Here is an 18,617-nt window from a genome sequence, read left to right as displayed (position 1 = left end):
CGCCCCCCATCCCCCCCATTCCCCATACCCCCCATTTACCCCCCGCATTGCCCCCCATTGCCCCCATTACCCCCATTGACCCCCCCCCTATATCCCCCCCCTCACCCTTAAGGTCGAGGCTCTGGCCCCCTGCCCGTGCTGTGTGATGGGTCTCCCCCCCCCATTGACCCTCAATACCCCCCATTCCCCTTCCAACCCATATACCCCCCCATAGCCCCCCCAATTACCCCCCCCATCTCCCCCCCCTCACCCTTAAGGTCGAGGCTCCTGGCCCCCTGCCCGTGCTGTGTGATGGGTCTCCCCCCCCCCATACCCGCTCCCACCCAATTATCCCCCCCCATAGCCCCCCAATTGCCCCCCCATCGCCCCCCATAGCCCCCCATGTCCCCCCCCTCACCCTTAAGGTCGAGGCTCCTGGCCCCCTGCCCGTGCTGGGTGACGGGTCTCCCCCCCCATACCCCCCCAATGCCCCCATTACCCCCCTATTGCCCCCCCCCCATCTCCCCCCCCTCACGCTTAAGGTCGAGGCTCCTGGCCCCCTGCCCGTGCTGGGTGACGGGTCTCCCCCCCCCATCCCCCTACCCACCCATTTACCCCCCCCATTGCCCCCCATTGACCCCCATTGCCCCCCATTGCCCCCCATTACCCCCCATTGACCCCCCCCCATCTCCCCCCCCCTCACCCTTAAGGGCGAGGCTCCAGGGCCCCCTCCCCATGCTGTGTGATGGGTCTCCCCCCTCAATCCCCCTCAATCCCCCCCTCAATCCCCCTCCCACCCCCCATTGCCCCCCATAGCCCCCCATTACCTCCCATTACCCCCCCCCCTATATCCCCCCCCCCTCACCCTTAAGGTCGAGGCTCCTGGCCCCCTGCCCGTGCTGTGTGATGGGTCTCCCCCCCCATTAACCCCCATTAACCCCCCATAGCCCCCCAATTGCCCCCCCATTACCCCTATAGCCCCCCCCAATTACCCCCCCATCTCCCCCCCCTCACCCTTAAGGTCGAGGCTCCTGGCCCCCTGCCCGTGCTGGGTGACGGGTCTCCCGTCGACCCTCAACGTGTGCAGTGCCCCCCCTCCCTGGATAACGCCACCTCGTGCCACCTCCCCGTCGTGCAGCGCCTGCTCCGAGTTGCCCTTCATCAACGACGGGCCGTCCCCGAGGTCGAACACGTAGTGGATGTACCTGGGTTTATATGGGGTCGGGGGGGTTCAATGGGGTCCCTACTACCACCCCATATACCCATGGTGTCCATATGGGGACCCCAACACCCATAGGAGGGTTATAGGGTCCCTATCTGGTCCCCATTGCCACCCCAATATACCCATGGTGTCCATTTGGGTCCCCATTGCCACCCCAATATACCCATGGTGTCCATATGGGGTTCCCATTGCCACCCCAATATACCCATATGGGATCCCCATTGCCACCCCAATATTCATATGGGGTCCCCATTGCCACCCCAGTATACCCATGGTGTCCATATGGGTCCCCATTGCCACCCCAATATACCCATATGGGGTCCCCATTGTCACCCCAATATACCCACGGTGTCCATATGGGGCCCCTACTACCACCCCATATACCCACGGTGTCCATATGGGGTCTATGGGCTCCTCAACACCCATAGGAACACCCCCCCCCCCCCCCATTAGGTCCCCATGTAGTGGATGTACATGGGGGGGGGAGAGTTGGGGGGTGAGGGGGGGGGGAAGGGTTATAGGGTTCTGTCTGGTCCCCATTACCACCCCAATATACCCATGGTGTCCATATGGGGTCCCCTTGCCACCCCAATATACCCATATGGGGTCTCCATTGTCACCCCAATATACCTATAGTGTCCATATGGGGTCCCCATTGTCACCCCAATATACCCATGGTGTCCATATGGGGTCCCCATTGCCACCCCAATATACCCATATGGGGTCCCCATTACCACCCAATATACCCATATGGGGTCCCCATTGCCACCCCAATATACCCATATGGGGTCCCCATTGCCACCCCAATATACCCATATGGGGTCCCCATTACCACCCCAGTATTCCCATATGGGGTCCCCACTGCCACCCCAATATACCCATGGTGTCCATATGGGGTCCCTACTACCACCCAATATACCCACAGTGTCCATATGGGGTCTATGGGCTCCTCAACACCCATAGGAACATCCCCCCCCCCCCATGAGGTCCCCATGTAGTGGATGTACCTGGGTTTATATGGGGTCGGGGGGGTTCAATGGGGTCCCTACTACCACCCAATATACCCACGGTGTCCATATGGGGTCCCTACTACCACCCAATATACCCACGGTGTCCATATGGGGTCCCTACTACCACCCTATATACCATGGTGTCCATATGAGGTCTATGGGGTCCTCAACACCCATAGGAACACCCCCCTACCCCCCCCCCCCCTTGAGGTCCACCACCAAGAAGACCCCAATCACCCCAAGATGACCCCAATCCCCCAACAAGACCCCATAAAGTCCCATTAAGACATACCCAAATGCCCCAATACCCCAAACCCCCCATACTGACCCCTTAACGAGCTCCACCACCAAGAAGACCCCAAATACCTCAATATAACCCCATAAAGTCCCATTAAGACATACCCAAATGCCCCCAATCCCCCCAAAGACCCAATTACCCCAAGATGACCCCATAAAGTCCCATTACGACATACTGAAACGCCCCAGTCCCCCCAAAGAAGACCCCATAAAGTCCCATGAAGACCCAAATGCCCCCAATCCCCCCATAGAAGACCCCAATTACCCCAAAGAAGACCCCAATCCCAAGATGACCCCATAAAGTCCCATTTAGACATCCCCAAATGCCCCAATACCCTAAACCCCTCCATACTGACCCCTTAACGAGCTCCACCACCAAGAAGACCCCAATTACCTCAATATAACCCCATAAAGTCCCATTAAGACATACCCAAACGCTCCCAATCCCCGCAAAGACCCCAATCCCCCAAGATGACCCCATAAAGTCCCATTAAGACATACTGAAACGCCCCCAGTCCCCCCAAAGAAGACCCCATAAAGTCCCATGAAGACCCAAATGCCCCCAATCCCCCCATAGAAGATCCCAATCCTCCCAAGACGACCCCATAAAGTCCCATTAAGACATACCGAAACGCCCCCAATCCCCCAAAGACCCCAATCCCAAGATAACCCCATAAAGTCCCATTACGACATACCCAAATGCCCCAATAACCCAAACCCCCCCCATACTGACCCCTTAACGAGCTCCACCACCAAGAAGACCCCAATTACTTCAATATAACCCCATAAAGTCCCATTACGACATCCCCAAACGCCCCAATACCCCAAAACCCCCCATACCAACCCCTTAACGAGCTCCACCACCAAGAAGACCCCAATCCTCCCAAGAAGACCCCAATGCCCCCAAGATGACCCCATAAAGTCCCATTAAGACATACCCAAATGCCCCCAATCCCCCCAAAGAAGACCCCAATCCCCCCAAAGAAGACCCCAATCCCAAGACGACCCCATAAAGTCCCATTAAGACATACCGAAACGCCCCCAATCCCCCCAAAGACCCCAATCCTCCCAAGACGACCCCATAAAGTCCCATTTTGACATACCCAAATGCCCCCAATCCCCCCAAAGAAGACCCTAATCCCCCCAAGATGACGCCAATCCCCCCCAGTCCCCTCCATACTGACCCCTTAATGAGCTCCGCCACCAAGAAGACCCCAATTACCCCAAGATGACCCCATAAAGTCCCATTAAGACATACCCAAATGTCCCCAATACCCCCAAAGACCCCAATCCCCCCAAAGACCCCAATCCCCCCAAAGAAGACCCCAATTACCCCAAGATGACCCCATAAAGTCCCATTAAGACATCCCCAAACGCCCCAATACCCCAAACCCCCCCATACTGACCCCTTAACGAGCTCCACCACCAAGAAGACCCCAATCCCAAGATGACCCCATAAAGCCCCATTAAGACATCCCCAAATGCCCCCAATCCCTTCAAAGACCCCAATTACCCCAAGATGACCCCATAAAGTCCCATTACAACATACCCAAACGCTCCCAATCCCCCCAAAGACCCCAATCCCCCAAGATGACCCCATAAAGTCCCATTAAGACATACTGAAACGCCCCCAGTCCCCCCAAAGAAGACCCCATAAAGTCCCATGAAGACCCAAATGCCCCCAATCCCCCCATAGAAGACCCCAATCCCCCCAAAGAAGACCCCAATCCCAAGATGATTCCATAAAGACCCATTAAGACATACCCAAATGCCCCCAATCCCCCCAAAGAAGACCCCAATGCCCCCACAGCCCCCAATCCCCCCAAGATGACCCCATAAAGTCCCATAAAGACATACCCAAACGCCCCCAATCCCCCCAAAGACCCCAATCCCCCCAAAGAAGACCCCAATTACCCCAAGATGACCCCATAAAGTCCCATTAAGACATCCCCAAACGCCCCAATACCCCAAACCCCCCTATACTGACCCCTTAACGAGCTCCACCACCAAGAAGACCCCAATTACCCCCAAATACCCCCAAGACCCTTCAATCCGCCCCCAATACCCCCCAGCCACCCCAATCCCCTCCATACTGACCCCTTAACGAGCTCCACCACCAAGAAGACCCCAATCACCCCAAGATGATCCCAATGCCCCCAAAGACCCCAATCCTCCCAAGACGACCCCATAAAGTCCCATTAAGACATACCCAAATGCCCCCAATCCCCCCAAAGACCCCAATCCCCCCAAGATGACGCCAATCCCCCCCAGTCCCTTCCATACTGACCCCTTAACGAGCTCCGCCACCAAGAAGACCCCAATTACCCCATGATGACCCCATAAAGTCCCATCAAGACATACCCAAATGACCCCAATCCCCCCAAAGAAGACCCCAATGCCCCCACAGCCCCCAATCCCCCCAAGATGACCCCATAAAGTCCCATTACAACATCCCCAAACGCCCCAATACCCCAAAACCCTCCATACTGACCCCTTAACGAGCTCCACCGCCAAGAAGACCCCAATCACCCCAAGATGACCCCAAATGCCCCCAATCCCCCCCAATGCCCCCCAACTCTTCTACTGACCCCTTAACGAGCTCCACCACCAAGAAGACCCCAATTACCCCCAAATACCCCCAAGACCCTTCAATCCGCCCCCAATACCCCCAATCCCACCCCAACCCCCCCATACTGACCCCTTAACGAGCTCCACCACCAAGAAGACCCCAATCACCCCCAAATACCCCCAAGACCCTTCAATCTGCCCCCAATACCCCCAATCCCCCCCCAATGCCCCCCAAATACCCCCAAGACCCTTCAATCCGCCCCCAATACCCCCAATCCCCCCCCAATGCCCCCCAAATACCCCCAAGACCCTTCAATCCGCCCCCAATACCCCCAATCCCCCCCCAGTGCCCCCCAACTCTTCTACTGACCCCTTAACGAGCTCCACCACCAAGAAGACCCCAATTACCCCTAAATACCCCCAAGACCCTTCAATCCACCCCCAATACCCCCAATACCCCCAATCCCACCCCAAAACCCCTCCATACTGATCCCTTAACGAGCTCCACCACCAAGAAGACCCCAATTACCCCCAAATACCCCCAAGACCCTTCAATCCACCCCCAATACCCCCAATCCCACCCCAACCCCCCCCATACTGACCCCTTAACGAGCCCCACCGCCAAGAAGACCCCAATAACCCCAAGATGACCCCATAAAGTCCCATTAAGACATACCCAAAGGCCCCCAAAGGCCCCCAATGACCCCAAATGCCCCCAATCCCCCCCCAATGCCCCCCAACTCTTCTACTGACCCCTTAACGAGCTCCACCACCAAGAAATCATTCCCGTTTCCCCCATTGAACAGGATGAGCCCGTCGGGGTTGTTGGTCTTGAACTGGAAGAAGAGATGCATGGAGCCGTAAGCTTGTAGGGTGGCCAACGCTACGTAAGCCCCGCGACCCCGAAAGGAAACGGGATCGGCCACGATGGGTCGACGTCCGAAACGGGCGTTGAGTTCGCATGTGTTGATGTCCCCGTTCTTGCATAGATCCAAATAGGGTCGGCCGTTAAATAGGAGGGAACTGAGGTGACCCATAAAGTTGGACGGAACCACGGCCAAGAAACGTCGCTCGGTCACGATGCCCGTCTCCAAGTGATGGAACTCCAAGCGGGTGTGGGAGCCCGAGAGCTGGCCTGGATATAGGGGGGGGTATGGGGTTGGGGTGGGACCCTATAGGCAGCCCATGTTATGAAGACCCCCCATATTAAACACATAGACCCCACAGACCCGCACTCACCCCATGACCCCACTGACCACCACTCAACTCATGACCCTAAAGACCCCCACCCCCATCCTACAGACCTGGGAGCCCGACAGCTGGCCTGGATTATAGGGGAGGGGTATGGGGTTGGGGTGGGACCCTATAGGCAGCCCATGTTATGAAGAACCCCATATTAAACCCATAGACCCTACAGAGTCCCATCCCCATCCTACAGACCCCCAACCCCATCCTACAGACCTGGGAGCCCGAAAGCTGGCCTGGATATAGGGGGGGGTTATGGGGTTGGGGTGGGACCCTATAGGCAACCCATGTTATGAAGACCCCCCATATTAAACCCACAGACCCCCATTCATCCCCCAAAGCCCCACAGACCCCCGACCCATCCCCATGACCCCACTGACCACCACTCAACTCATGACCCTAAAGACCCCCACTCCCATCCTACAGACCCCCAACCCCATTCTGAAGACCCCCCCACCCAACACATAGACCCTACAGACCCCCACCCCAACCCTATAGACCTCCACCCCATAGCCAACCCACAGACCCCCACCCCCATCCTACAGACTTGGGAGCCCGAAAGCTGGCCTGGATTATAGGGGAGGGTTATGGGGTTGGGGTGGGACCCCATAGGCAGCCCATGTTATGGAGACCCCCATATTCAACCCACAGACCCCCATTCATCCCCCAAAGCCCCACAGACCCCCGACCCATCCCCATGACCCCACTGACCACCACTCAACTCATGACCCTAAAGACCCCCACTCCCATCCTACAGACCCCCAACCCCATTCTGAAGACCCCCCCACCCAACACATAGACCCTACAGACCCCCACCCCAACCCTATAGACCTCCACCCCATAGCCAACCCACAGACCCCCACCCCCATCCTACAGACCTGGGAGCCCGAGAGCTGGCCTGGATATAGGGGAGGGTTATGGGGTTGGGGTGGGACCCTATAGGCAACCCACATTATAAAGACCCCCATACTCAACCCATGACCCCACAAACCCCCGCTCACATCCACCCTACAGACCCCCATCCCACCCTACAGACCCACAACCCCATTCTGAAGACTCCCACTCAACCCACAGACCCTACAGACCCCCACCCACACCCTATAGACCCCCTAACCCCCACCCCATAGCCCTACAGACCCCCACCCACCCCCACCTTACAGACCCCCACCCACCCCCATTCTGAAGACCCCCCTACTCAACCCATAGACCCCATAGACCACCACCCCCACCCTACAGACCCCCAACCCTATTCTGAAGACCCCCATATTAAACCCATAGACCCCACAGACCCCCAACCCCATCCTACAGACCTGGGAGCCCGAGAGCTGGCCTGGATTATAGGGGAGGGGTATGGGGTTGGGGTGGGACCCTATAGGCAACCCATATTATGAAGACCCCCATATTAAACCCACAGACCCCCATTCATCCCCCAAAGCCCCACAGACCCCCGACCCATCCCCATGACCCCACAGACCACCACTCAACTCATGACCCTAAAGACCCCCACTCCCATCCTACAGACCCACAACCCCCATTCTGAAGACCCCCACTCACCCCATAGCCCCATAGACCCCCACCCACACCCTATAGACCCCCTAACCCCCACCCCATAGCCCTACAGACCCCCACCCCACAGCCCTACAGACCCCCAACCCCATTCTGAAGACCCCCCCACTCACCCCATAGACCCCATAGACCCCCACACCCATCCTACAGACCCCCAACCCCATTCTGAAGACCCCCCCACTCAACCCATAGACCCCATAGACCCCCACCCCCATCCTACAGACCTGGGAGCCCGAAAGCTGGCCTGGATTATAGGGGAGGGGTATGGGGTTGGGGTGGGACCCCATAGGCAACCCATATTATGAAGACCCCCCATACTCAACCCATAGAACCCCAAAGCCCCCCAAAGCCCCACAGACCCCCACCTCCACCCCATAGCCCCACAGACCCCAACCCATCCCCATGACCCCACTAACCACCACTCAAGTCATGACCCTAAAGACCCCCACTCCCACCCTACAGACCCACAACCCCCATTCTGAAGACCCCCACTCACCCCATAGCCCCATAGACCCCCACCCACACCCTATAGACCCCCCCAACCCCCACCCGCACCCTACAGACCCCCATCCCATCCTACAGACCCCCAACCCCTATTCTGAAGACCCCCACTCAACCCATAGACCCCACAGACCCCCACCCCCATCCTACAGACTTGGGAGCCCGAAAGCTGGCCTGGATATAGGGGGGGGGTTATGGGGTTGGGGTGGGACCCTATAGGCAACCCATGTAATGAAGACCCCTATATTAAACCCATAGACCCCCAACCTACATTCTATAGCCCCACAGACCCGCAACCCACATTCTATAGCCCCACAGACCCCCACCTCCACCCCATAGCCCCATAGACCCCCACCCTACGGACCCTCAACCCCAACCCCATAGCCCCACAGACCCTCACCCATCCCCATTTTGGAGACCCCCATTCACCTCACAAAGCCCCACAGACCCTCACTCACTCCATGACCCCACTGACTACCACTCAACTCATGACCCTAAAGACCGCCACCCTACAGACCCCCATCCCACCCTACAGACCCCCAACCCCATTCTGAAGACCCCTACTCACCCCATAGACCCCACAGACCCCCACCCACACCCACAGACCCCCACCCACCCCATTCTGAAGACCTCCCCACTCATCCCATAGACCTCACAGACCCCCACCCTACAGACCCGAGAGCCTGAGAGCTGGCCTGGATATAGGGAGGGGGGTTATGAAGATCCCCTTTATACCCTCGACGGTGACGTTGTCCACTGAGAGCTGGAGGCTGCGCCCCCTCCTGACCACCCTGACGCTGTGCCACTCGTTGTCGTCCAACCTCTGCCCGGCCAGCAGCGTCTCCGGCCCTTTACCTATAGAAACACGGGCAGCAAACAGCGACACCGTGTGGACAAAGCCGGTATTGCAACCTCAAATACAGCGCCACCCAGTGGCCGCAATAGGAACTGCAGGCACAAAGATGGCGCCATCGCGTGGCCGGAACCGGAATTGCAGCCGCAACCGGAAGTGTGGCTGCAAAGATGGCGCCACCAAGTGGCAGCAACCGGAAGTGCGACCGCAAAGATGCCGCCACCTTGTGGCCGGAACCGGAACTGCAGCCGTAGCAAGAAGTGCAGGCGCAAAGATGGCGTCACCCAGTGGCCGCAACCGGAAGTGCGACCGCAAAGATGGCGCCACCCAGTGGCCGCAAACGGAAGTGCAGGCACAACCGGAAGTGCAGCCGGAAACATGGCGCCGCCCAGTGGCCGCAACCGGAACTGCAGCCGCAGCAAGAAGTGCAGGCGCAAAGATGGCGCCGCCCAGTGGCCGCAACCGGAAGTGCAGGCACAAAGATGGCGCCACCCAGTGGCCGGAACCGGAACTGCGGCCGCAACCGGAAGTGCGACCGCAAAGATGGCGCCACCCAGTGGCCGCAACCGGAAGTGCGGCTGCAACGGTGGCGCCACCCATTGGCCGCAACCGGAACTGCCAGCACAAAGATGGTGCCGCCCAGTGGCCGGAAACGGAACTGCAGCCGCAACCGGAAGTGCGGCTGCAAAGATGGCGCCATCGTGTGGCCGGAACCGGAAGTGCAGGCACAAAGATGGCGCCGCCCAGTGGCCGCAACCGGAAGTGCAGGCACAAAGATGGCGCCATCGTGTGGCCACAAGCGGAAGTGCGGCTTGAATAGCGTGACCGTGAGGTAAAGTGAGAGCAGTTCAACTCCAACGTGAGTGGGAAACAAGGAGAGCACACAGCGACACAACAACACAACAACACAACAATACAGTAACACAACCACACAACCAGACAGTAACACAAGCACACAGCAACACAACCACACAACCATACAACTACACAACTACACAGCAACACAACCACACAACAACACAACCAGACAACTACACAACCACACAGCAACACAACTACACAACCACACAACAACACAACCACACAACAACACAACCACACAATACAGTAACACAACACAACCACACGGTAACACAACTACACAACCACACAACTACACAGTAACACAACCACACAACAACACAACCAGACAACTACACAACCACACAGCAACACAACTACACAACCACACAACAACACAACCACACAACCACACAACCACACAATACAGTAACACAACACAACCACACGGTAACACAACTACACAACCACACAACTACACAGTAACACAACCACACAACAACCACACAACACAACCACACAGCAACACAACCACACAACAATACAACAACACAACCACACGGTAACAGAACTACACAACCACACAACAATACAACCACACAGCAACACAACACAACAGCAACACAACTACACAATAACACAACCACACAGCAACACAGCAACACAACCACAGAGTAACACAACCGTATAACACAACCACACAGCTACACAACCATATAACAACCACAAAACTACACAACCACACAGCAACACAACTACACAACCATACAACTACACAACAACACAACCACACAACAACACAACAACACAGTAACACAACCAGACAACCATACAGCAACACAACCACACAGCCACACAATCACACAACCAGACAGCAACACAACCACACAACTACACAACAACACAACCACACTGTAACACAACCACACAACAACACAACTACAGAGCAACACAAACACACAGCAATACAACACAACCAGACAGCAACACAACTACACAACTACACAACCAGACAGTAACACAACCGCACAGCAACACAGCAACACAGCAATACAACCACACAGTAACACAACCACACAACAACACAACAACACAAGCACACAGCAACACAACCACACAACCATACAGCTACACAACAACACAACCAGACAACTACACAACAACACAACCAGACAGCAACACAACTACACAACCATACAACTACACAACAACACAACCACACAGCTACACAACCACACAACCAGACAGTAACACAACCACACAACTACACAACAGCACAACCAGGCAGCAACACAACTACACAACTACACAACCAGACAGTAACACAAACACACAGCTAAACAACCACACAATAACACAACCACACAGCAACACAACCAGACAGTAACACAAACACACAGCAACACAACTACACAGTAACACAACCACACAACACAACAACACAACCAAACAACACAACTACACAACTACACAACCACACAACACAACCACACAGCAACACAACTACACAACCACACAACTACACAGCAACACAACCAGACAGTAACAAAACAAAACAACAACACAGTAACACAACCACACAACCACACAGCAACACAACTACACAACCTGACAGCAACACAAGCACACAGCAACACAACCACACAACAATACAGTAACACAACACAACCACACAACAACACAACCACACAGTAACACAACTACACAACCACACAACACAACTACACAGCAACACAACCACACAGCTACACAACCACACAGTAACACAACCACACAACACAACCAGACAGCAACACAACACAACCACACAGCTACAGAACCACACAGCAACACAGCTACACAACCACACAACACAAACACATAATAATACAACCAGACAGTAACACAACCACACAACCACACAACCACACAGCAACACAGCAATACAACCACACAGCTACACAACAACACAACACAACCACACAGCAACACAACCACACAGCTACTCAACCAGACAACTACACAACAACACAACCAGACAGTAACACAACCACACAACCATACAGCTACACAACCACACAGCAACACAACCAGACAACCACACAGTAACACAACCACACAGCAACACAACAACACAACCACACAGTAACACAACCACACAGCAACACAGCAATACAACCACACAACTGCACAACAGCACAACCACACAGCAACACAACTACACAACTACACAATCAGACAGTAACACAAACACACAACCACACAGCAACTCAACTACACAACCATACAGCTACACAACCACACAGCAACACAAGCACACAACCACACAGTAACACAACTACACAACCACACAACCAGACAGCAACACAACCACACAACTACACAACAGCACAACCACACAGCAACACAACTACACAACAATACAACAACACAACCAGACAGCAACACAACCACACAGTAACACAACCACACAACTACACAACCACACAGTAACACAACCACACAGTAACACAACAACACAGTAACACAACTACACAACAGCACAGCAACACAACCACACAACCACACAACCAGACAGCGACACAACTACACAGCAACACAACACAACCACACAGCAACACAACCACACAGCAACACAAACACACAACAATACAACCAGACAGCAACACAACCAGACAGCAACACAACTACACAGTAACACAACCACACAGCAACACAACTACACAGCAACACAGCTACACAACCACACAGTACCACAACCACACAACCATACAGCTACACAACCACACAATAATACAACCAGACAGTAACACAACCATGCAACTACACAACAACACAACCACACAGCTACACAACCACACAGCAACACAACAACACAGTAACACAATGTAACCACACAGCAACACAACCACACAGTAACACAACACAACCACACAACCACACAACCACACAGCAACACAACCACACAGTAACACAACCACACAGCAACACAACAACACAACCACACAGCAACACAACTACACAGCAACACAACCACACAATACAGTAACACAACACAACCACACAGCAACACAACTACACAACCACACAACCACACAACCACACAATCACACAACCATACAGCTACACAACAACACAACCACACAGCAACACAACCACACAACATTACAACAACACAGCCACACAATAACACAACCACACAGCCACACAACTACACAGTAACACAACCACACAATAACACAACCACACAGTAACACAACCACACAAACACACAGCAACAGAACCACACAACCACACTGTAACACAACCACACAGCAACACAACTACACAACCACACAATAACACTACCACACAACAACACAACCAGACAACCACACTGTAACACAACCAGACAGTAACACAAACACACAGCAACACAGCAACACAACTACACAACCACACAGTAACACAACAACACAACCACACAGTAACACAACTACACAGCAATACAACAACACAACCACACAGTAGCACAACCACACAGCAATACAACTACACAAAACACAGCAACACAACCACACAACAACACAACCACACAGTAACACAACCAGACAGCAACACACCACACAGCAACACAACCACACAGTAACACAACAACACAGTAACACAACAACACAGTAACACAACTACACAACAGCACAGCAACACAACCACTCAACCACACAACCAGACAGCGACACAACTACACAGCAACACAACACAACCACACATCAACACAACCACACAGCAACACAAACACACAACTACACAACTACACAACTACACAACCACACAACTACACAACTACACAACCACCACAACCACACAATACAGTAACACAACACAACCACACGGTAACACAACTACACAACCACACAACTACACAGTAACACAACCACACAACAACCACACAACACAACCACACAGCAACACAACCACACAACAATACAACAACACAACCACACAGCAACACAACCACACAGTAACACAACCACACAGTAACACAACCACACAACTACACAACAGCACAACCACACAGCAACACAACCACACAACAATACAACAACACAACCACACAGCAACACAACCACACAGTAACACAACCACACAGTAACACAACTACACAACCACACAACTACACAACCACACAACTACACAACCACACAATACAGTAACACAACACAACCACACGGTAACACAACTACACAACCACACAACTACACAGTAACACAACCACACAACAACCACACAACACAACCACACAGCAACACAACCACACAACAATACAACAACACAACCACACAGCAACACAACTACACAGTAACACAACCACACAGTAACACAACCACACAGTAACACAACCACACAACAACACAACCACACAACCACACAGCAACACAACCACACAGTAACACAACCACACAATAACACAACCACACAGCAACACAGTAACGCAACCACACAACTACACAAACACACACAATACAGCCACACAATCACACAACCAGACAGTAACACAACCACACAACTGCACAACAGCACAACCACACAGCAACACAACCACACAACAATACAACAACACAACCAGACAGCAACACAACCACACAGTAACACAACCACACAGCAACACAACCACACAGTAACACAACCACACAGCAACAACAACAACACAACCAGACAGCAACACAACCCACAGTAACACAACCACACAGCAACACAACAACACAACCAGACAGCAACACAACCACACAGTAACACAACCACACAGTAACACAACCACACAGCTACACAACCAAACAACAACACAACCACACAACAACACAACTACACAGCAACACAACCACACAACAATACAACACAACCACACAGTAACACAACCACACAGCAACACAACCACACAACAATACAACACAACCACACAGCAACACAACCACACAACAATACAACACAACCACACAGCAACACAACCACACAGCAACACAACTACACAACCACACACACAACCACACAGCAACACAACCACACAGCAACACAACCACACAGCTACACAACCACACATACAGTAACACAACACAACCACACAGTAACACAACTACACAGTAACACAACACAACCACACAATAACACAACCACACAGCAACACAACCACACAGTAACACAACCACACAATAACACAACCACACAGCAACACAGTAACGCAACCACACAACAATACAGCCACACAATCACACAACCAGACAGTAACACAATCACACAACTACACAGTAACACAACTACACAGCAACACAACAACACAACCACACAACAACACAACAACACAACCACACAGCAACACAACCACACAACAACACAACACAGCAACACAACAACACAACCACACAACCATACCAGCAACACAACCACACAGCTACACAACCACACAACTACACAGCAACACAAACACACAACACAACACAGCAACACAACTACACAACTACACAACCAGACAGTAACACAAACACACAACCACACAGCAACACAGCAATACAACCACACAACTGCACAACAGCACAACCACACAGCAACACAACTACACAACTACACAACCAGACAGTAACACAAACACACAACCACACAGCAACTCAACTACACAACCATACAGCTACACAACCACACAACCACACAGCAACACAAGCACACAACCACACAGTAACACAACTACACAACCACACAACCAGACAGCAACACAACAACACAACCAGACAGTAACACAAACACACAACTACACAACAGCACAACCACACAGCAACACAACCACACAACAATACAACAACACAACCAGACAGCAACACAACCACACAGTAACACAACTACACAACCACACAGCAACACAACTACACAACTACACAACCAGACAGTAACACAAACACACAACAACACAACCACACAGTAACACAACCACCCAACCACACACACTCCTAAAGCCACATGCACACACAGGGAGGACCACGCAGTGACACACGTGCGCGTGTGTGTGTGTGTGTGCGTGTGTGTGCACACGTGTGCACACGCATGGCTGCGGGACGCGCACACGGCTCCGAGCACAACGGTTCCATTTGCACACCTGTATGCACAGCTGTGGCTCGGAGGCGTGTGCGCGTGTGCAAGGCTTCATGCGTGTGCGTGTGTCACACGCGTGTGCCCCCACCCCGGGAATGCTCAGCGCTGTTGCCGGGGGGCGCCTGGGGTTGTGATGGGGGTCACCTTAGGGATACCCTCGTGCACTCACCTGTTTGTTCTGTTGCACACGCGTGTGACCTCCCCTGCCCTCCTCCCCCTCGCACACGCTTGTGTGCCATCACTGCTTCCTGCATTTGCACACTCGTGTGCAATTGAACCCATGGTCCCTACACAAGCACCCGCAACTCAGTCCTCTCACGCCTCCGTGCTTGCACAATCAGCCCTTGCACACAAGTGTGCACCATCCCCCTGGTCCTTTTCACACCAATCCTTGCACACGTGTGCATTTTACATCCAGTCTTCGCATGCGCTTGTGCACTTCTACCTCATTTTTGCACACCCTTGTGAGCCCTTGCACGTATTGGTGAGCTTCAGTCCTTGCACACCCATCTGCCTATCTATGGCCCCTATTTTTGCACACCCACATGCATTTACACTCCCAGTCCTTGCACACCCAGAACCAATTCAGTCCTTGCACAGTCACCTGCCTTATATGGCCCCTATTTTTGCACACCCACGTGCACTTACACCCCCACTCCTTGCACGCCCAGACCCACTTCAGTCCTTGCACACCCACCTGCTTATATATGGCTCCTATTTTTGCACACCCAAGTGCACTTACATCCCTAGTCCTTGCACACTTGTACTTTCTTCCGTCCTTGCACAACCACCTGCTTATATATGGCCCCTATTTTTGCACACCCACGTGCATTTACACCCCCAGTCCTTGCACACCCAGACCCGCTTCAGTCCTTGCACACTCATGCACATGCACACCTGCTCCTTGCACACACGTGTGCCTTTACACCACCGCCCCTTACCTGCACACACAGCATCCATATGGCAATAGTGCAAATGTGCCCCCACACGCGTGTGTCACACGGGGGGCGGGGGGGGAGGTGACAATGAGGTGACCCCACGTGACCCCCAGTGACCCCTAGTGACCTCAGGTGACCCCTAGTGACCCAGATGACCCCAGGTGACAATGAGGTGACCCCAGGTGACCCCCCAGGCGACCCCCAGGTGACCCCTAGTGACCCCTAGTGACCCCAGATGACCCCTAGTGACCCCAGGTGACCCCAAATGACCTCAGTGACCCCAGATGACCCCAGGTGACCCCAGGTGACAATGAGGGGACCCCAGGTGACCTGAAATGACCTCAGTGACCCCAAATGACCTCAGTGACCCCAGGTGACCCCCAGGCAACCTCAGATGACCGCTAGTGACCCCAGATGACCCCAGATGACCCCAGGTGACAATGAGGGGGACCCCAGGTGACCTCAAATGACCCCAGTGACCACAAATGACCCCAATGACCCCAGGTGACCCCCAGGCAACCTCAGGCGACCGCTAGTGACCCCAGATGACCCCAAATGACCCCAGGTGACAATGAGGGGACCCCAGGTGACCTGAAATGACCTCAGTGACCCCAGATGGACCTCAGCGACCCCAGGCAACCTCAGTGACCCCAGGTGACCCCCCAGGCAACCTCAGATGACCGCTAGTGACCCCAGATGACCCCAGATGACCCCAGGTGACAATGAGGGGACCCCAGGTGACCCCCCAGGCGACCCCCAGGTGACCCCTAGTGACCCCAGATGACCCCAGATGACCCCCAGTGACTTCAGGTGACCCCAGATGACCCCAAATGACCCCAGATGACCCCAGATGACCCCAGATGACCCCCCAATGACCCCAAGTGACCCCCAGGCAACCTCAGGTGACCGCTAGTGACCCCAGATGACCCCAAATGACCTCAGTGACCCCAGATGACCCCAGGTGACCCCAGGTGACAATGAGGGGACCCCAGGTGACCTCAAATGACCCCAGTGACCCCAAATGACCTCAGTGACCCCAGGTGACCCCCAGGCAACCTCAGGTGACCCCAGATGACCCCAGGTGACAATGAGGGGACCCCAGGTGACCCCCCAGGCGACCCCCAGGTGACCCCAGGTGACCCCAAAAGGGGGGTGGGGGGGTGGGCACAGGCGACCCCCGGCGCGGTGGCACTTACTGGGGTGGCAGCCCACGCGAACGCAGTCTGCGGAGAGAGACGGGGGTCAGCACCAAGGGGGGGGGGGGGGGGCAAGTAAATGGGGGGGGCAAATTAGGGGGGGGGCAGATAAAGGGGAGAGGGGGCAAATAAGGGGGGGGACAGCCCTGGAGATGGTGGGGGGGATGGGGGGACAATATAATGGGGGGACAATAGGATGCGGGGGGACAGAGAATGTGATGGGGGTGGGGCAAATAAAGGGGGGAGGGGGCAAATAAGGGGGGGGCAGATAAAGGGGGGAGGGGGGCAAATAAAGGGGGAAGGGGG

General features: G+C 54.1%; 1 protein-coding gene across 1 annotated transcript; it reads right to left on the bottom strand.

Annotated features, from left to right (window-relative positions):
- Window positions 1–967: 967 nt before the first annotated feature.
- Window positions 968–18,338, bottom strand: LOC146751006 (neurexin-2-like; the record flags this gene model as incomplete). Its single annotated transcript, XM_085535810.1, has 4 exons — window positions 968–1,184; window positions 5,830–6,211; window positions 9,124–9,243; window positions 18,312–18,338. Coding segments are annotated over 4 exons (746 nt in total), but the record flags the coding sequence as incomplete, so codon positions are not given.
- Window positions 18,339–18,617: the final 279 nt, after the last annotated feature.

Source organism: Coturnix japonica, unplaced genomic scaffold (assembly GCF_054131305.1).
Source record: "Coturnix japonica strain WE unplaced genomic scaffold, WE-NBRP24 Scf185, whole genome shotgun sequence".
Taxonomy (NCBI): Eukaryota; Metazoa; Chordata; class Aves; order Galliformes; family Phasianidae; genus Coturnix; species Coturnix japonica.
Note: the sequence above shows the minus strand (reverse complement) of the source record. Positions and strands in the feature narration are given on the sequence as shown.